Source organism: Phaethon aethereus, assembly GCF_964289735.1.
Source record: "Phaethon aethereus genome assembly, chromosome: 5".
NCBI lineage: Eukaryota > Metazoa > Chordata > Aves > Phaethontiformes > Phaethontidae > Phaethon > Phaethon aethereus.
This window is the reverse complement of record NC_138579.1, coordinates 59462184-59483669: the sequence shown is the minus strand read 5'-3', so window position 1 is coordinate 59483669 and position 21486 is coordinate 59462184. Positions and strand designations below refer to the sequence as shown.

The window sequence follows — 21486 nt, the reverse complement described above, 5'->3', positions numbered from 1 at the left end:
TAACAGTATAGGTTATACTGGTTCATGCTTTTTTGGTGGTATGCCTTATTTCTCATGCAGAGGTACAATTTCTAAAGCTGTTAGAGTGACGGGATATATTTTTTCTATTTTGCAGAGTTAAATACTGGTCAGATACAAGAAGCTATTGGTGAAGCTGTCAATGGTATTGTCAAGCATTTCCACAAGCCAGAGAAGGAGGTGAGGAGTTGCGTTGTCTGTAGTGGTACTCTTGTCTTAAAACTCTTACTAGTAAGCATTGTAGAGTATATAACAGAAATAACTAAACTGAATAAACAGCCATCTGTTTGAAAATTCCTTAAGTGGAACAAAAATAATGAGACTACACTGTTGGAATAGTACATCTTAAAGTACCTCAGTTTTGCTGCTAACTGGAGCATTCCATTAATTTAAACGTTAACATTCTGTTGTTGGAAATTGTGTTATTAGTCAAATCCTGCCAAAGATTCTACCTGTACCACTGTCAAGAGTGTTGCCTCCTGTTTAGTTTTTTCTGGATTATCTGACATTTTGCTTTTACATTGAGTATTGGGTAGTTTTTTTTATGCCTGTGTTGCATTGTCTTTGCTACTAAAACATGAAAACCCATAGGCTGCTTTAAAAAAAACAACACCAAACAACAAAAAACCACAAAAAAGACCCACACCTTCTCCCCTGCAAGTGAAGCAGACGTGCTCAAAGACTCTGGGACAGTTCTACGTTATACATGTATTCATCTTAAGTGACACACCAAGTTATTTTCTGAAACAAACTTAAGAAGCATGCCAGTGTCAAAGCATCAAAATCCAGCCCTTGCGAGCAGGAGTGGTGTAGAGCAGTGCTGGCTCCTGTATGGATATCTCTTGAAAGTCATTAGTTTTTCACAAATAGTTCCTCCCATTCCTTCTGCACCTATCTTTTCTAAGTTCAGTATGGCATGGCAAATTCATATATAGTATAATTCTGGTTGATCACATTTACACAACAATCTCAAGTGGTCATGCACTGTTTTTGCAAAACAGAATTTACCATCATGTTCTAAAGAAGAATTCGGTTTTTTTCCCTGAGGCTTAAATATAGCATTAAATGTTGTTTTTGTTGATAAGCAAAGTCCGAGGCAACTGCTACAATGGACTTGTGATCTTTATTACTTAGTAAAAGAGGAAAATATTTTCTTATTTTTCTGAAGAGTGGTTGTTATTATAGGTAAAACGTGCTCGTGATCTTTATCTTGGCTTTTTTGTGGCTTCATTTGGTGACAACGAGGCCCTGAGACTGCTTTCTTCAGCCTCATTCTTCAAGAGGTCGTGTGAGAACTGGGCCATCCTGTCTGGGGCCACTGTTCGACGGTAGACTATAACTTTGGGCATCTATTTATTTAAAAATTGGTTTGAGTAACAGATGCGTGAGACACTTTTGTGTCCCAGGCTTCCAAACTGAGATAAGTGAGTGTGCTTTCTGTGTGTGCTTGACAGAGAGGCAGTCTGACGTTGTTGCTGTGTGGAGAAAGTGGACTTGTTTCAGCTCTTGAGCAAGTGTTTCAGCATGGGTTTAAATCACCAAGACTCTTCAAAAACGTCTTTATTTGGGACTTTTTAGGTAAGTGGGAGGAAGACATACCAGAGCCTGTTTGTGTCTTCGAAGTATATCCATCCGTCATTGCCTCTGTGTCTCAGCTGACATGAACAGCATACTTCTTGTACGCGTCTTGGCAGGACCTCCTTATATCATCATTTTACTGCAGCATCTCAAAATTCAGTAGATACTAGAACCTCTTTAGCACTGTTCAGAAGGAAGTGGAACATATGGGGAGCACAGGACTGAATCAAACAGAAAAAAACAATGCCTAGACATAATCATTCAGGAAATTCATGGATGAGCTTTGAATCAAGGTCTTTCAACTTTATTTGTCCCCTACATGATGCAGACACTCATACTGATTTGCCAACAGTCAGATATGGGTGTCAGGTAGCCTTATGGATTTGTAAGCATGCTTGTGGGGAAAATATTGTACTGAGGTGGTATTAAATTTAATCATCTAAATTAGAAGGTCATAGCGCCTAACTATTTTATTCCAAGCACAGGAGAATGGTATTTCAGATATCTTAGGACCACTATATGCACTGATGAAACTTCATTATCTCCCACCATTCTTTTAAGAAAAAGCACAAACATACTATGAGACCCTTGAGCAGAATGAAATGGTCCCAGAAGAGAACTGGCAGACAAGGGCCAGGACTTTTTGTCGCTTTATCACTGCTATCAACAACACCCCTAGAAACATTGGGAAGGATGGCAAGTTTCAGATGCTGGTGTGTCTTGGAGCCAGGTAGGAAGAAACTTCTTATTTGTTGTTATTGATATTTTAATAAAATTAAAAGGGTGTTGTGTGGCTTTATCTTACTAATATGCAACTGCTGGGTTGTGCAGTTTGACTACTACTTACACAGTTCTTTGATGTAACTAAATAAGGATCAAGTGAACCATGCTCTGACTGAGTTTTTAGGCATGTGAAGTGGCATGTGGGAAATCTGAGATACAAAACTGAGTATCCCAAAGAGCAGCTGAATTGAGAAAGAAGGGCTGTAGGCTGGTATGAATAGCTTCCCTCTCATGTACAGTTAGCAAGGTCAGAAGATAGAAACAGAAAACCATCCATCAGTGAGGCTTCTCCAGTTAATGGCTGGGTAAACTCCCCACCCTCCACATACTCATTGTAGGAGGTGGGTAGGAGGGAAGCTGGGACCATCAAGAAGCCTCTTAACACAAAGGCAATGAAGCAGGCTAGTGACTTCGTGCCTGCTTGGGACTTCCAGGCCTCCTGGGAACCATATTTTTTGATGTGAGGGGTGGAAAGACTAGAAATGGGTCTCTCACGGATACTCCCTACTTGAACAAGTTCCACAGACAGTTACTCCCTCTTCCCCACCTTATAAAAATGTGGGGAGAAGATGGTAGGTCTCTTTAGAAGGCAAAGAATAAACATCATTTCAATGAAAATGAGAAACTAACTTGGCTTTATTTTTATTTCCAAATTTGTCAGAGACCACCTCTTGCATCACTGGATCGCCCTGCTCGCAGACTGCCCGATCACAGCACAGATGTATGAAGACATAGCACTGATTAAGGATCATACTCTTGTGAATTCTTTGATTCGAGTGCTGCAGACCTTGCAAGAGTTCAACATTACGCTGGAGGCATCTCTTGTCAAAGGAATCGATATTTGATCTCTTGTCCTCCAGGAAAAACTATCTTTAAAAAAAAAGAAGGCAACAAGGAGTGAATCTCGTTAGTATGCAAAAGTTCTGTCTGCCAGTACATTGTATCGTGAACTTGTTCATGGCCCTAAAATGCAACTTTGACTTTTCTTGAAGGAAACTCCAAAAGTAGTACAGGCAAATGGATAGAAGCTGTAAACTCAATGTAAAAAAGAGGATTTTGGTATAAATCTATTTTAGAGTTTATTTGCTGATTTGCTTTTTACACACTTTCATGTGAAAGAGATAGAGATGAGTATTGTGCAGCTTATTTTAAAGCTGCAGTATTTCCTTGCCATAGAAAATGTGCAGTGAGCCTTTCAGCATTCTGTGAACTTGCCTTCAGATATGCTGTATGTCATAGACCCCAAATGTATACACTCCATTTCTGCTGAGAAGGTCATTCTATAGTTTTTAAACTAGTATTTTATATATTAACATTATTACCAATGTTTGATTTTTAACGTATTGGGTCATGTTCTGCTGCAAGGGAACTACAAATCTGATGTGTGCTTTTTTTTAATAGCTCCAAAGCACTGATTTGTCAACAAACCATTTTTTTCCTTTATTTTTGTTGTCAGTATTATTTTTAGTGAGATCCAGGAGACTGAACCGTGACATGTGCAGATATCAAAGTAATATTTTTCATATTGGTACATAATTGCACAGAAGAAATTAAGTGTGTTTTTTAACTGATGTTTTTTATTTATTTAACCTATCATTGTGTTTTGTAAGTTTGTCTTTAAAAAAAAGTCTATTATACAACTGGCTATATTGTGTTGCAATTCAGAATTTACAGTGCAGCCCACTTAAATGAAAAACCTGTTCACAACACAAAAATGTTTCCACCTGAACCAGCCTTTTGAAGTTTGGTATACGGTTGCTGCTGGTAATTCTCTTAACTGCTAATAAAAAGGAACATGAGTTCCCCAAATGCCAGACGACTAAAGAAGGATGTTTATACCCCCACAAAATAATAATGGTATACCTTACTAACAAATACAAGGATTTCTTAATTTTTCTGAAAAAGCAGTGGGTAGTAAGGTTTTTTCTTTTCCTTTTGAATGAGTATGTCTTGGGTCCTGTTGTGAAAGTCTGCTTCATTTGGGATGCTTTTGTTTTTAGCAGAGAAAGCTTTAGTCCACTTCCACAATAAAACACAAATGTTTTGAAAGCTTAATTTATTGGAAATCTGGAACTTGCAAATGCCTAAAGGCATCTCTGTTCATTTGAATCCTCTGATAAAAATATCTTTGAAATGAATATGTGACTTAAGAACTGGCTGATTTATCAGCATCACAAATTACTGTACAGAAATTCAGGGCTATGTATTTAAGAGGTCTCCACTGTATAAACTTATCTCAGTATAGTTTCTCTTTTGAGAAGCAGAGTCCCAGTTTTTTGGTTCATACAATGTTGTAGCACCTTTTCTTTACCTGCAGCTTAGTCACATCTTGTGATAGTTTTATTTTCATAATTTATAAGCATAGCACGTGTATTAAATTTTTTACTATTTTTACTTTTGTCCTATTTATTTCATTATTAAACTGAGAAGTTCCTTTGTCACTACTTATCAGAGCAAGATTCTTTTTTGACTTCACAGTAGCATTAGGAAGTTGCAAGGGCAGTGTCCAAGCCATTCCTCATGCTGGATGGGTGTGAATTCTTTCACAGTCTGGAGCTTACAGGAGCGTTTCACAGAAGTATGTTGTGCATGCAGGTTTGGTTTTGTTAGGTTGTTTCCATCTTTGGAAGGGCAAAAATAAAACATGTACTTTATTCTAAGAATTTCATGTATTCAACTTAATATGTTGGGATAATCTTTATACGCTTGCCCCAAATCGCTTATTTATATATTAATAATACAAAAAAAAATTTACAGTGCTTTCAGCTATATTTAAGACTACTTTACTACGCTTGTGTATTACACGGGGAGTATGTCTACGTAAGAAAGGAGGGTTGGATTAATTATTTTAACTTTAACAGGTTAGTTGATCCTGTTAAAACCATATCTCTCATAGTATTAAGTATGGATTAACTTTATCTTGCATGAGATAATTAACCCTAAATTGAGGGGGTGAAGCATCTTGGGTTTTTGTTTGTTTGTTTTTTACACAAGTCCACCTAGTGTGGCATGGTACCGTTGGTTTAATGGCTTGCTTTGGTGTGAATCTCCTTGGTCTCGTTATGACCGTTAGCGATGCCTGAGATGGAGAGAGGCTGGGGTTTGCTGGTTCCCAAGTGTTGGGTTCTTCGGCTAGCGCATGGGGATGAAGCTGTCCATCAGTGATGGCACCCTGTTGTGCTAGCTGTCCAGATGCAAGAGGAAGATGCAGAGGTCATCTTCCCAGCTCCTCAGTTACTTTTTCTTGACAGGAAAGACAACTTTGTGATAGACCCTTCCTGCTTTCTCGCAGTGGGGACTATGCTTAATCCCACTAGGATTCATAGTGCTTTTTGGTATGAACTTCTGAGTCTGGAAGGATTTGCTCCACTGAAGTGCAGCAGAAGCCTCTGAAATGCAGCAGAAAAAAATGTTGGTTTTGTTGGATCCAAAGGCCACCAAGGAAGACTGATATATTAAATACAGTTCTGTGGTAGCCTGTGATAGGGCTTTGGGAAGGGATTTGGCTGGCGTATCTAAGAACAGTTCAGTCTGCAGTAGCAGCCATAATCCTACCAGTCTTTGGTGTTTACCACAAACCAACCTACTTCTTTCATTGATGTAGCTAGCATCGGTCCCACACAGTAACATTAGGATCCAGCATTTGCTCCTTCCAGGCCATTCTGCTGAATTGGGTGACTGTGTAAGAAAAATGGCGTAGTCAGCGTCTTTTACTCTTTAACTAGCGCTTTGTAAAATCCATTTCCCTTTTTAAAACTTGCATTGCATTTTTGTTCAGAAATGAGCTATAGAATAATGCAATTGTAACCTTTTTTTTTTTCCTGTTACTTTTCTAAAATAAGGGAGCAGGTTTGGTAGGTGCGGGTTAATGTGGCTATGCTGTTTTGTTGGTTGGTTTTTGTTGGGGGTTTTTTTGTAACAGTTAATGGGAAAAGATAATTTTTTTTAACAGCAGACTTGCATTCTGTAGAGAGAAATATAATGATGAAAAGTAGTTCATAACGCAGTAAATATATAGTGCTAAATTGGCCAAACATGTTTAGAGGCTGATACCTGATTTGAGGGGGGAAAAAAAAAAACCAGGCCATCACCTATCAGTTATTTATGCTTCTTTGATTAATGCTGTCAGAGTTGATATGATACTTTATAGAAAAAGAAAACACAATAAAGACTTGTTTTAAATGTAATGAAATAGTATGATGATAAGTTTATACAAAAAATAGCCCTTACCTGCCATAAACTTAACTGTCTGACATTCTGTAGCTGAAGACATATTCATGAACTGAATACTATTCCACAACTTTTTCCATTATGAAGGGTATTTTTCAGATTGTTCAAATGGGACCTACTAGCTGGATGATCCATGTTTTTGATGTGTTTTGAATTCATGAATACGTTAAGGTTTCTGCAGTGAAACTATTCAGAGTTAACTTTTTCTGTATATTGTCAAATGATTTTTGTCCATAGTAAGAGATACTATAGGATACTTGAAATTACTTGAAGATATTGTACATGTACTTCATGTCTTTGTAGCTCTTTATTTTATACCTAGAGATTGGCTGTTAAAGTAAGATAAAGCATCAATACCTTATATACTATATATTTTACTACGTGGGGAAATCACTGGCTTGTTTTTTTTAAGGGCGGGTGTTGAAGTTTACATTATAATGACAAAACCAGGTACTGTTTTCCTTTTTTATTTTTCCTGTGACATTTCAATCCATTGGACATTAAATGTGAATTGGATATACAAAACAGTTTTACAGGTGTAGCTCATTTGATGAATTGCAATAAAATTTATCTTCTAACATAAGAAATAGCATTAATGTGCTATTTTCAAAAGCCTCTCATAATTTGGCTAATCATCTTATCTTCTTTCCCTGACTGCAGGTACGTATGATATTTTAGTGTCTGATTTCAGGAGACGTTTTTTGTGCAGTTTTGTATCTGATCTGTTCAACTAAATGTCTGCCTACCTCCCATCACCAGTGTAGCCTGCTTGCAAGCAGTTGTTGTTGATCAGACTGCCATCAGTGGAAGAGATGCCTCCTCAGTAATCAGGGAGTGGGGAGAACAGGAAGGCAAAGGGACTAATGCAGATCTTGGACAATATCTGTGAGTAAACACACATGTGTTGCTGTTTGTATTAGCATTTTTCCTACCTTAGAAAGAACTTTTGATCCCAATAACGAAATTTGGTGGAGGTCTCCAAATTTTATGTTCTGAAAAATACAGTTATTCACCTCTATGTACCATGTACTCAGCCTTTTTCTTTATGTGAGAGGATCCATACAGAGAAGCAGGAATTGTTGGAAATGTAACTATCTGATGCTTCGAATACAAGGTTAAATGAGAAATTAGCACTGTCCTCCAGCTCTGAGACTGACAACATCTGTGGCACTCATGCGTGCCCCAAGCATTATTGCCTTTATTGTCTCTTTCCTACTTTTTTTATCTCATCTTTGCACAGGGTAAGCTCTAACTTGACAGATAGTCCCAGAGGAGGAATTATCAGGTGGAGGGGTTGTACTGGCACAGAGGCAAAAGTATGGTTCCTTCCTTCTCCATTCATTCACTTTTTAAATTATTTGAAGTACTTACCGATGTAGTGGAGCCCTCTATAATCTTGGTTCATTAAATATTGCTCTGCTTATCTCACCTTGAAACTGGTTCTGCCTGCCTTACTGTATCTTCAATCTAGTTTTTAGATTTGAGTGGAGTAGTAAACAAACGTGAGCACAACTAATTTGTGGTTGTGCTTTTGTAACTTTTTGCTGCCTATGTCCTGTAAGTTTTATATGTCAGTTGTGTGAGAAGCAGGGAGACCAAGTCAATTTTGCTCACTTTCATCTCCTGCTTCATCCAAAATGCAGTCTTCGCGATCCCTGCTTGAGCAGGGAGGTTGGACAAGATGACTGCCAAAGGTCCCTTCCAACCTCAGTCACTGTGATTCTGTGTTCCTCCCCACATACAGTGACAGGAATAGGTAAGAAGGCTGAATGCCACTGCCCCCACCTTGTATGGTTTCTGCCATTCCTTAGTCGCCCAGCATCTGCAAAAAGGAGCTCATCCTTCAGGTGCGCTGTTCTTTCCGTGTTTTAGGGAGCTGCCCACTCTTTTGTCAGCTGTAGCTGGAGAGATTTGCATGTTCTTCTGACCTGCATGTTAGCAATGGCTAACTCCTGCTTTGACAAATTCCTTTTTTGAAGCTGGCAAATACAGAAGGTGATTTTCTCAGCTGGGAACAGTGGTTCAAGTTAGGACTATCTTGAAGTTGGTGGGGTTCACTCTGTCAAGTTGTATGAGGTCATCACTGGATGCTTCATACCATCAGGAAAAAGGCAGAAGGAGTTTGATCATGATTTGGAGGCATCTCTGCTTCCTTCACCTCTCTCTGTTTTTACACCCCCACCCCCCTTAGCGATGGAGGCGTTTTTTAAGCAAAGCAAAATAAAAAGAGTTAAGCTGTCTGTTGGGGGAACCACATCAATTTTCCTGAGCTGGTGGTGATTCTGACAACTGTTGGTGTCATCCTGTGGGCTCACTGGGGGAGATACTGAGAGGTTGAACTCATTCCGCCCCATGCTCTGATGAGGTGGTGCTGGTGGCCTGAGCCTTGGACAGGTCTGGGAGAGTGCAGTCGTGAACTTGGTGCCTGCTGCCAGGCGTGCCACGTTTATGTGAGAGGCCAAACCTGCCTCTCTTGGAAACAGACCACCTCAGTTCCCTAGGCTTAGTAGACCTACAGCTTCTAATTCCTCTGCAGGGCACTATGAGGGTGGATGTGGGGCAGGCCTGGAAGGAGCTGTGAGGTAAGCATGACTTCAGAAACACATTCACTTCATCACGAGTGGCCTCGAATCTTTCAGACTTCCTGCAAGGGGAAGGAGCAAAAAGAACAGAGGCCTTGGGGGGCAAAGTGTGTTGTGCAACTGCTGGGTTCACAGCACTGTTCCATATGTCAAGTCTGAGGTGGTTTCATAGAAGGTGATGCTTACTAATGTCTGTTGGTGAGGAGAGTTTGGGTGCTGGGCAATGATTAGTCTGTTGACTAACTGGTCCAAACACAAAGGTCTAGAAATGTGCTTGTGTTATGGTTTGTTGTAGTGATGACTTGGAAGGTTCTTAAAGTACAAATGTCAAAGCTGCACCAAGTAGGTATTTGTCTAAAAGTTATTTCACATAGGGGAAAAAAGGAGACGTTTTGCTATTAATTGCAAGGTGTATATTCATTAACAGAACATACTGCATTCAGTCCTGCAATAAGCAGGAACTGTTCTCCATTTCTGTGACGGTGGCATTTTAAGATACAGATCCTATAACATTTAAAATACCACTGATGGATCCGATGTTTGTTTCAGGGAAGTTTTTCTACCAGTAGCATAAAAAGACTTAGACAAGGAGTATAAATTACATGACAAGGTCTTTTAGACTCCTTGTGACCCGAGGAACCCCAGATTTCCTCTGTTTTGAGATCAGCCATGTGCAGGTCCTGCTCCCATTGAAAGCCACTGTTAAATTGCAAAACTGAATACTGATTACTGAAGATGTGTTATTTTATGTAGAACTCAACCTATTTGGTAGCTTGGAAAGGCCTTGGATACTAAGATGGAAACTCTCATAAGTGCAAAAGTTTGAGTGATTCATTTCAAAGGAAAACAATTGTTCAAAACCCAGTGGACATATGGAGATGAGTAAGACTTGAAACTACAGCTCTGAAACCTTAAGTGTGTGAAAAGCTTTAGAATAATTAAATATTTGCAAATATTCCTCACTTGTCTGTCTGCCCCTTTCCCTTTTTTTGTTCTGGCATCTCCTCCCACCTTCCCAGTTGTTTTTAGCTTCTGTCACAAGCACTCGTTATGCTCGCTCAGTCGTGTTAAATTTTGGGTCAGTATGATGGACTGTTGCTCAGTCCAGCAGACCCACTACTTCTCACTACATTAAGTACAAATGAAACAGCAATCTAGATGTCTTCAAATCATGTTTGCTTATCATTAAATAATAACATTTAACAAGGATTATAAAGCAGTTTTTATCCCAAATTTTCAGACAGAGGTATTGAACTGAGGACATCAAGTGCAGAATCTCTGGACCAGTTTGTGCAGCTGCTCTGTGGCAGCTTAGTCTCAATCTCTCAATGTGAAGCAACTTTGAGTGATAAAGTGGAGGGCGCTTTAAGTGAGGGGGGAATTGGGGATCTTGTCTGTATGGAAGAGTTCCTTTGGAGCAGCAGACAACGTTGATAGCAGCATTGTGCTCCTGGCAGCCCAAAGAGATCAGACAAGTGTTTGCGGGAAGTTCTACATTTTGCAGGTTTATAAGGTAGCACACACGTTGGTACAATTGGAAAAAGCAGACGAGTTCTCTGCTGTGCAGCCATTCTCCGAACGTAAAATACCTAAAGCTCTTTTTCCTCAAAGCATCTGTGAAACGTAACTGAATGGGACTCTGGTCCACATAACACTGAGAAAATTTATATCAAGACTAAAATGCTCTATAGTATCTAGATGAGCAAAAAGTTTGCTATTGGTTTTAGGATCAGTATGCATAATGTATGAAAATACCCTGTTTGCATACACTTCTTGCAGATATTTGCCAGTAGCTATTTTGCTCCCTAAAACTTTGTGATTTTTATTTTTAATTGCTGAAGAAAAGCCCAAACAGTGTTATTTGGGGTCTCTTCCTGTTGAACTGCCCCTGGTATGTTTGTTTTTCTTTAATCATACTTAACTTATTGCTGAAGTTGAGTCTTTTTGTAGCCTCTTTCTCCCAGTAAAGATCTTTGTACCCAGTGCAGTCATCTGTCACTGTGAGTCTGTAGTTGAATAGAAATAGTTAAGAAGGCTACAGAAGGATGTCTGAGTTGAGGTCTGAGCTTCTGTCTGTTTTGTGTCTTTAAAGAGATATTTTAATGGCAATCCTTCATCAATTAATATTCCATGTGAAATTATAGCTAAGATCCTTCACAAAGCACTTTTGAGATATATGCATAAGAAATGGTTTCATTAACCAAGATAAGTTTAATATTGTTAATGTTTGTTTTCCAAGCTATGTTGAGATCTTTTGATCAAATTCTGGCATTCCCAAATATTTATGTGTCACTTCATATTTTAGTTTACACAAGTAATTAAGATGCTTTGCTTTTGCTGTGTCTCAGAAAGCTGTAGTTTGGATATGTGCCTCTTCTCTTCAGTGTTCCTTACTGTTTTTTCTGCTACATAGATTTTATGGGATGACTTTTGATTAAATTAATATTGGTCAAGTTCATTGAGGAACTGTGACTGGAAAGTGCCAGAAATATGTAACAGCTTTTCTGTACAGTGGCTTATAGTCACGTGCCTCAATGGGAGATGGCTTCTCTCTGCATTTGGGAGTGCAGAGACACCTTGGTTGATATCCTCAGACGAGAGGTGCATGGATGTGCGAATTCCCATCGTAAGCACACTTGTTTATTCATGAGATCATGGAAACTGTGGAGAAAGTCTTCGTTCATTTATTACTTTCTGTTGGCAGGGGATGCTTGGAGTATGGTGGGAGGATGGAGAATCCTTGGAGTGTTTAATGAGCAGTTTTATGCATTTATAGATGAGTTTGACTAAGACTGAAACTGTCCAGGAGATACAATAGGTTGTTTCTCACTGGATTTTAGAAGAGAATAACTTTGATCATTTCAAAAGCAATGAAGCCTGATGCTCCAGTGAGAAAGGAAAGTGGTAATTTATAGCTACCATTAAGGAAACAAAGACGAAGACTGGGGGAAAGTTTCACTCTGAAGATTTACTAATGTGTATACAACGAGAAATAGCTTGGTATTTCTCACAGAACAAAACAAAAGAGAAAAGGCAGCGAAATGGGGGTGGGAGGGGTGGAAAAGTATACTGCCTGCTTTCGCTTGTGCCGTGAAAGGTCAAACAACATTTAGGAAATTATAATTCCAGTGAATAATGGATAGGCCACTTTTACCTGCCAAAGGAAGGACAGCTGTGAGAAATCCCTGGCTGGGAAAGGAGGTGGGATGGGACCAGGGGTGGTGGAGTCATGTTGTAGGTTCTGGTACAGCCTTCAGATGGGGACTTCATGTGCTGCAGCGGTGTGGTCATTACTTGGTAAAAGCGATAATACTGCATTTTTGAAGAAACGCAAGCAAGGCTGGAGCGAGTTTTGTCTGTATGGGTTGCGAACGGATGCAGGCATCCGGGATCTTTGCAGGGGCTTGTCTCTGCTAGCAAGCCACCGCTTTATGGGCCGCCCCAGAAAGGGGAGCACCGGTCCCAGTACACGTGCCGCTGGCACCCGCAGCCTGCGTGTGAGGTATTGTACGTACCTTCAGGAAGCACCGGCTCTCCGGGACACCTGTGTTTAGGGTGCCGTGCAGGTGTTCGAACGCCGGTGCCGTGGGTGGGTGCACTGGTGCGGCTGACGGAGGGTTTCAGTGTGGGGTGGGGCGGTTCGCGTGCAGGGGGGTGCGCGCATCGCCTCTGGGGAGGGCGGGGCGGCCGGGGCAGGGGAGGCCCGCCCAGGTCTCGCCGCCCCGCGCCCGCTGTCAGTGCGAGGCGGGCCGCGCGCCCGCAGACACCTCCCTCCGCCGCCGCCGCCTCCTCCCGCCCGGCGGCGGCAGCAGCAGCAGCGCCGCCGCCGCAGCGCCATCGATGGGGTCCGGCGGCCGCCGCGGCGCGGCGGGGGCGCGGGCGCTGCCGCTGCTGCTCCTGCTGCTGCCCGCGCCGGCCGCCCCCGCCGCCCTGTCCCTGCCCGGTGAGTGCCGCGCCGCGCCGCCGGCTCGCCTTCAGCCCTGGACAGCGGCTGCCCCGGCGGGCGGCTCTCCCCGCGGGGCGCCGGGCCATCGCTGCCGCAGGGTGTTCCCGTGCCCTGCGCCGCTGGGGCCAGCACCCGGGGCGGGCGGGCGGGGGAGGCCGTTGGCGAAGGGAAGGGGAGCCGTTGGTGAGGTGAGGGGCGGCCGTTGGCGGGGCGAGCAGGGGCCGTTCCCCAGGCGGAGGTCGCCCCTCGCGGGACGCTGCAGGCGCCGCTGGTGACTTTGAGCCGCCGCTGGTGACTTTGAGCCGCCGCTGGTGACTTTGAGCCGCCGGTTTCTAGGCGGTCTCGTCTGGGAGCAGGGCTGACCCCGCGGCGCAGGGCAGCTGGTTAACGTCCCACCTGTGCCGAGGGAGCGGGGAAGTAAACCCTGCGTCTGTCACGGCTTAATCTGCCTTTGGTCGCCGAGGAATAAACCCAGTAATTCTTCCTGCAGCCTCCTCCGCGTCTGCCTTACTGCCAGGTTTAAGGCTGTGATATTTGCTCGGTCTCTCTCCTCTAGGGTCTCTCTTCAGCTACATGTCACTACATGAGGAGATCTCGCTCCCTGCGCCTAGTGATTTTTTTTCTAGCCCTCTTTTCCATACTTCTGTATGCATTAATGCTGGGGGGTTTTGCTGCTGGTCTCCTCTGCGTGCTGCAGACCACAGAGGATTAGCGTAAAAATAAAATAGCAGACTGGCTGTTTTACTGTTGTCGTGAGATCTAGTTGATGTCTCTGGGCCATAACTTTGAAAGAAGCCCCCTCCTCAGTGTGTGTTTTCTGGGACCCGCCTTGCCAGGGCAGGTGTTCCCCACTTCCTCCCTGGCCCAGGCTGGAAGGGGAGAGCTTACTGTGCAGGGGGCACGCAGCCAGCGTGTGTGGCTAGTGCATCTTTCTGCCCGCTGTCTTTCCTTCCCTACCCATCCTTCCCTCCTGCCCCATCTACCAGAATCCCACTAGCTGGAGGCCCCTCAGCAACTCCCTGCAACCTTCCTTACCTGACTTGCTCCTTCAATTCACTGCCTCCCCTATGTTTTAATGGCTTGACTTCTCTGCTTTGAGAGGAAGCATCTTCTGCTGCGTTCTCTGGCAGTTTTCCACCTTCCCCTTGCTTTCTGGTGGCGGTACCTGGGGAGCCCATCGCTGCGATCGGTTCTGTGTGCACCTGAGAGCCAGGAGAGCACTGCTCTTTGCCTTGTTTCCTGCTGTCAAACACCATTAGGAGTTAAAAGCAAGGGAATACTTTCTGCAGTTGGCAACTGCTGCAGTACCTACAGGCATATTTTGTGATTGAGGGGGGAAAAAAAAAAAACAAACATGAATGCTATAATTGTAAGTGGGAGAGGTGCTGGCTGAAATTCCCCATTAGAAAGTGATCCCCACGGTAAAATGTGGCTGACTGTTTAAGTAGTCACCTTCTGCTGATACTCCTGCAATTCGTCATCTTGTTTTAAGAGTCACTTTTTGTACCTGTGTGGGGTGCTGCTTTGTACCTGTGTGGGGTGCTGCTTCTGCAATTCTTCTTTTTAGCCAGTTGCTGGCTAAAAATCTTCCTGGGTTTGTGTTTGAATTCTCCTCTGCTGTATGAAAAACTCCTGCTGATGTCTTCTGCTGCCCGTAACTTTTCTTCCTCTTCTTCTGTGTACATTTCTTCATCTCCAGGACTTCCTCCAGTTGGTGTTTCTCTTTCTCCTCATTTTTTCTGCTCTGAAGTTTCCACCTGGATATTTTGCTTCAGTATGCTGTGCTTTGTGATGGCTGGCCAGGTGATTTGGCAGTGCTGGTCAACAGATACTGTTCTTGTATTTAAAAAAAGGGCATTATTTATAAATTTTGCGTCTGTTTAATGGTAAGTCAGTCCTTTAACGTGTTGGTGATGCCTGTGAAAGTACATTTCTGTAAACCCCCCTTGTTAGTTTAAAAATCATTGGGCTTCCTGCTGTCACAGATGTGGTCAAGAACTCTTTCAATAACTATTTTTTGTTAACTGGAAAGATTAACAGTCTCTAATGAATCTCTGTAAAACTGTCAACTAAATCTCTTGGAGGTTCTAGCCAATAATAGATTACTCTGGATGTATTTATAAGTGGGTGCAAAAGTTTAACACAAGCTTACCTGAATTGCATACAAATACATCTATATGCAGGTAGAACATTATACAAATTTAAGTTCAGATGCAGTCTCTGCATGTTTCTGTCCTGAGTTACAAATACATATTATATGCCCGCACGCACACACCACAAACAGGTGCTGAGCCTTACGTCACCTCGTCAGTGGTGTGTACAGGAGACGTGCCCTGTTCTCCACCTTCTGACATCCCTTCCGTATCTTGTCTTTCCACAGATGTGGATGAATGTGCCCTGGGGCTTGATGACTGCCACCCAGATGCTATTTGCCAAAACACCCCGAAGCTGTACAAGTGCACGTGCAAAGTGGGTTACACTGGCGAAGGGAAGAAATGTGAAGGTAAGGTGATGGAAGCGCTATGCTCTGCCTGTGTGAGCGTGAGGTATTTCTAAGAAGACAGAGCCATTAAAAGTAATGGCTTAGAATATGGAGGATGATTTTAAATCAAAGTAGTCATTGTTTCTTCACTTTGATTTTGTAAACAAGAAAATCAAAGACAAACAGATTGCATGGCTTTTCACTTAGTAATATCACTTGGTGTAATAATTAGTTTCTTGTTTCACCAGCAGCTTAAAAATTATAAGGTAAAGCTCCACGTGAAGCTCAGGGCATTTTATCACTCTTTAGTAACATTCAGCAAGTAATGCATTAAGTATTGTCTATTTAAAAGACAATGATGACTTTGGACAGCAGCTGCTGCTCACATTTTCGCAGTCTCTTCTCTAACTGTCTATAACACTCAAGTAAGCATCCATCATACTGCCTTTTGCTTTATTCCTTAGACATTGATGAATGCGATAACGATTTCAATGGAGGCTGCGTCCACGAGTGTTTCAACATTCCAGGAAATTACCGCTGTACTTGCTACGATGGCTTTATGTTGGCTCATGATGGCCACAACTGCCTGGGTAAGAAGTGTATTCATGAACTTTGCGAGTGGTGATGCGAATGTAACCCTCTAACTGCATCCATGGGAAATGCATGGCTGTCTGTTGGGCTGAATCAGCTCAGCTGGAGAAGAATGTTACATATGGGACTAAAGAATTGCAGGTACTGATGCACCATCCCAGTGTGGTTCTTTCCTCCTCTGTAAGTGAGGAGGACAATTGTGCTACATTTCTGTTAAGCGCTTTGAGTTAAAATATGTGATATTATGCTAAAGAAGTAACAGAATGTGTGCTATTATTGTCTTTTTTTTGTTCCAAAGTTAGTTTAGGGTCGGTTCTCAGGTGTGTTTCTGTGTTTAGCAGTATCTCTCTCATACATCTATAACATGTGGGCTTCTCTGTCTGAGTACTTCCTTGAATTGCAAACTGTAAGGAAAAGGCAATTAGGAGTGTGCAGTAATTGTATGCGATAGAGGCCACTGAAGAACAGAGGGACTAGGCCAAATGCTTGGAGTTTCCCTGGATGGTTAGTGTGAAGCAAAGTATGTAACTCTGGAAATGTGTCCAATCCTGGCAACACTCCTTGACCTTGCATGCACACACTCCCACCCTCCTTTCCCTTTTCTCCCTTTTCCCAATAGTTTTGTTCTTTTTGTGTGCCAGCAGGCGAAAATCTTTAAAAATGGACAAGACAACCTTGTGGTTTTACTGTGATAGTATTCTTCAACACACAGTGCAACAGCATACAGGAATGCATGAGTTGCCAGCCTGTTGGCAGTGCTCTTCCCTGGATATGCTTCCCTGGGACAGAGCGTCATGTTGATGAAGCTGTCCTGCTTGCAGGACCCAAGCTGGGTACCTTGTGTGGCTCTGCCCTGCGCTGCGGTACCTGTCCCATTTCCTTTTTCAGAGATGGCTCTGTTTCCCTCTTCTGCTGCACTGAGTGTGGATGTGCCCAGGCAGGCTTCCATGCCCATGTCAGTCAGGGGGAAACTTGCTCTCACAGCATAATTTTAAGACTGTAGTTAGCTTGACTGGGGTGTTTCCTGCTAGTGTATAGCATATCAGTTGGGGGATCAGACCACCCCTGGGCTGTATCTTCTGCTGGGAAAAATCAGAAAAGCTTGGGAGTCTCCGGTGGGATTGTGTTGGGTTTCACCTGCTGGGAACCTGGTGCATGCCCATGTATTAACTTTATTACAGTGTAAGTGGGGGAGAGGATGAAGTCACTAAGTTCCAAGTAATTTATCAAAGAAAATAGTGAGGGAAGCAAAATATCTGCTGGTACTTTAAAGTAATGGGAAGGCCTTCTTATTTTTCCTGTAGTGCATTTGTGTAAACACCCAGTGGAGTTCAGCTGAGGTTAGCATGAAGGGCTGAATGTGAACAAGCACATTGCCTCTTACAATGCCACCAAAAGGTGTATTCCCTTTGTATCCAGTAGCCCCTCTAGAGCATGCTTCAGCTGACTTCTCTGTGATCAGTAAGACTTAGACATAACTTAGACCAAAATTTACCACCTGCTGCATTACTGGGAAGCTGCTCAGTATTGCATGGCAGGCTTTAAAAAATACAATAAAATGTCATTGACATACAATGAAGTTTTTACCACTGACCTGCCAACTTTGAGATGCAATGTAAACTTTAAATAAATATTTTGGCATGCAGCAAATTGGTTCCAATCTTCTCTTAATCTGTTTATTTACTTTGCTCATGCCAGGGTTGCCCTCCTCTCACCCTTATTTTTGAAGATCTCTGCTGTGTGCCTGGGTTTAAGCCAAATAGACAATTACTTGTTGGAAGGAGATGATTTTTTGTAAGCTTTCCAAGGTCTGTAAGACAGAAACATCTGCTGGAGTTCAAATCTGTATTACTAGAGACTCATGGTGGCTGTTTATTCATGATTGTTTGCACATTCACATCACTGTAGAACTCTAAAATACTCAGCTTCTCTGTGATGGAGAAATGTCAGCCGCTCAGTTTGCTACAGGAGGTCACATTCTTTTGCATCCAGTTGGCTTACTCAATGCCTTCAGTAGAAATTAAATCTATTGTAATGCTATGTTATGCTTCTTACTAAAAGCCTTTCTCTTTATCCTTTTTGAGAAGACAGCTGTTTTATGCCAGAAATGCTGCAGTGTTAAATTAAAAACATTGCACTATTAGCACAGGAACAATGAACAGAACAGGGAGTAAACATGATGTTCCATATGAATTTGCAAATGAGACCAGTGCTTTGCCTCAGCAACGTTTTGTCCTGTTTTTTAAGGGACTGAGCATTTTTACTTTCTGTTCAATCTGGCATTTCTGAAAATTAGAGTAGGAAAATTATTTGCTGGTGGTGGTTACAAAAACCTGTGCCTATTAAGGGGTAAAATTCCAAAGAACTGGAGGTTGGGATGAGCATCCTGTTGTTCAGGGGCTTAGCAGAGGTTTATCTACTCCTTGTTTCTCTTGGTTACCTTGCAAGCAGAGCCTTTCTATATTCTCTGGTATTATTGAAGCTCTGAATATTGCAAAACCAACATTAAAACTATTTCCAGAACTTCTGCTCTTGTCCTTGACTGCAGTCAGGCAACACAGCAGCAGCCTTGATGGTAAGTGGTGATCACCTGGAGTCGAGGGAGGAGGATAATTAATCAAACTGAGCATCAGAGTAGATGTGATGTGTGAATTCTAGCTAGAATGAAAGTAAGGAGCAGGGGATAGTGAAATTTATTTTGAGGGTTGTATTTTTCTTGTTCCACCTTTGCTTCAAAATGGGGAGCTTTCCAGAAAAACATTGTTTATAGCTTGGATGGGTTTGGAGCCAAAATTATGTTCCACTGAGCAAGACAGAACCATGTATGGGTGCTCAACCTAGATGTAAATGTGCTAGGCTGCTGAGCAGTACTATCCCGCTGCTCAGAGAGGCAGGGTACGTTCACATGGGTGGAGTGTGGAGCCCTGTTTCTGGCTGCACTGAGGCTGCTCTGCCTTAGTAACCAGTTAACCAGTAACTCTGGTTAGTTGGCCAGCATTTCTTGGGAGCCCTGTGACTGGTCAAATTGCAAACAGGGGAAGAGGAGCAGTGAAAATGTGCTGTCACCCTTGGGAAAGTACAACAACAGCACCAGGGTAGCCTGGGGTGGCTAAGCTGCCTGAGTGGTTACATGCCAAGTAGATGTCTGTCTGTACTGCATATTGAGTGGCTGCTGACGATATGAGAGTGTTGGTGTTAGTACAACGCTGATCTCTTTCTCTCTTTCTTTCAGATACGGATGAATGCATGTTCAACAATGGTGGTTGCCAGCATGTTTGTGTCAACACTGTGGGCAGCTATGAATGTCGCTGTAAGGAAGGGTTCTTTCTAAGTGATAACCAGCATACGTGCATCCACCGCTCAGAAGGTACTGGCTGCTTTCCTCCAGGAACCAAGCAGGAGTTTTTGACAGAAGCTAACTGCAAAATCTCTAAAGCACCTTCAAAAGTATTTTTAGGTTGAGCTTTTCAAAGGTGTGAAGGGTCTTGAAGTCCTCACTCCTTTTAAAAGGAACAGTGTGTCAGAATCTTCTAAGTAACTTTGAAGACTCTTTACATCCCTTCTGCCCCTTTGATCCCACCTGTATGTCTGCAGTGTTGTGCTTGTTAAAGGCTGTACTGCTGTACTTCCAGTGTACTTTATACTCTGTTGTGCAGCTAAACTGTCCTGATCCAGGGAATGACAACAAATTGAAGAACAGTGAGTTCTGACCATTTTCGTTGGCTTTAGTTATAGGGCAATACCTGAATTACCTTCAGGTACCTTTTTGATTCCCTGTACAGTGTTTAGGTTTCAGCTGAGAGATTTATTGTTTGTCAGCCCCAAAGGTATTCAAATCGTGTTCTTTGTTTTGAGTGAAACCTTTATGAAGCGACCTTTGAGAGATCAGAGAGCCTTGGGTATCTAATTAGATATCAGATTGAACAAAATTATTTTGGGTGCCTGTAGGGAATACTTTAAAGTGGTTGCTCAGATCAGGGAGTTGTCCATTGAACTGTACAGTGAATATCTTACTAAGAAGTATTTAAAGCTGCAAAGCTTTCTTTAATCTAAGGCTTATCGTTGGCATGACTATAAGAGGAATCTGAGCATGAATAAACAAATCTCATCTTAAAAATCCCCCTAGTGAAGAGATCAACATTTGTAGACATATATGGCCATCCACAGATGAGTGCACCGAGGTGGCTGTCATCTGACATAGCTGAATTGATCTTTTGTTTGAATTAGGAATTTGTATTCTCAGCTTCTCTGGTACTGAGCTTGGTCTCATGGGGGTCTGCTGATGCATTGTGGTTTTTCAGGCCGTTGCTCAGCTTGCCACTGCAGGAGCTCGGCCAGCAGTGGGGACAAGCAGGAAGGCTGCAGTGGTGGGGCAAGGCATTTCCCTTCATGTTGCCTTGATAGCAGTGATGTGTGTTTGTGTGTGGATGTGGATGATGAATCTAAGGATGAAAATCAGTTGCTTGAACTCCTTGTCTTGTCCCATGCCAAGGGAGGAAAAACTTCCAACTCTTTTTATTCTTATTTGCTGCTACTTGAGTACATTCTACTCTCCTGAACTAATAGCAGCAGCATTTCCTGTCATTAATATTTGTTCCCTAAATTGTGCCTTTGGAATTCTACCTCTGTTCTGTTATTTTTAAAGATGCAGTTATTTTCTTTTAACTTCTTGGCAAAGAAGGCCTTTTTTCCATAATACCAAATTTCCTCTTAATTTAGTCTTTTTTTTCCTTTGAAAAAGAAAAGCAAGAGGAAAAAAAGGGGCATTTTTTTTCCTAAAAACTACTAAATTAAATACATTTTTATGGATACCCATTTTAAGAAAAAAGTCAGTATTGTTTTTGTCTGAAATGCTTTTTTCTTCATACCAAAATACAGAAGTGTTTGTTTTGGTTTTTTGAAAAGCCATTTTTTCAAGTTATCGTGCTGTGACTTTCCCTCCTGCCTCCCCCCAGCTACTGTGAAGAGGTGCTCCATGGGATTCCCCACTTTTTTTTCTCTTGGGTGGGCAGGTCTGTTGTAAGCCAAATCTTATTGCTTTATCTTTCCCCTCACTTTGTTCTCTGCGTTTCTACTGATCGCTAGGTCTTCTATTCTCTGCCTTATGTATGCATCTCTCAGTGTATATACTTTATTAGTTCTCTTTTGAGACCTCACAGCATTGATCTAAACAAGATTTGGTACCTACTGCCTAGACCATCTATTCAGTTTTGCCTCTTATCTGTAAGATAAGGGGATATTTCCTTCTCTCTCTCCCAGCCCAGTTAAGAGAGTGA

The 21486-nt window shown here is 42.3% G+C and overlaps 2 protein-coding genes across 5 annotated transcripts in view; both read left to right on the top strand.

Moving 5' to 3' along the window:
• The window catches only part of DENND5A (DENN domain containing 5A), a gene marked incomplete at both ends in the record, with an annotated part of 66405 nt that extends 63181 nt beyond the window's left edge, over positions 1–3224 (top strand). For all 4 annotated transcript variants that reach the window (XM_081999904.1, XM_081999903.1, XM_081999902.1 and 1 more), the window contains 4 exons: positions 116–198; positions 1473–1596; positions 2158–2326; positions 3041–3224. In XM_081999904.1, the coding sequence (XP_081856030.1) occupies positions 116–198; positions 1473–1596; positions 2158–2326; positions 3041–3224 (560 nt within the window). The remainder of the gene's footprint in view (positions 1–115; positions 199–1472; positions 1597–2157; positions 2327–3040) is intronic.
• A 9694-nt stretch (positions 3225–12918) lies between these two features.
• SCUBE2 (signal peptide, CUB domain and EGF like domain containing 2) overlaps positions 12919–21486 on the top strand; it is a gene marked incomplete at its 3' end in the record, with an annotated part of 40985 nt that continues 32417 nt past the window's right edge. The window contains exons 1-4 of the mRNA XM_082000741.1: positions 12919–13134; positions 15518–15640; positions 16084–16209; positions 19443–19577. Coding sequence (XP_081856867.1) covers positions 13032–13134; positions 15518–15640; positions 16084–16209; positions 19443–19577 — 487 coding nt within the window. The 5' untranslated portion in view covers positions 12919–13031. The remainder of the gene's footprint in view (positions 13135–15517; positions 15641–16083; positions 16210–19442; positions 19578–21486) is intronic.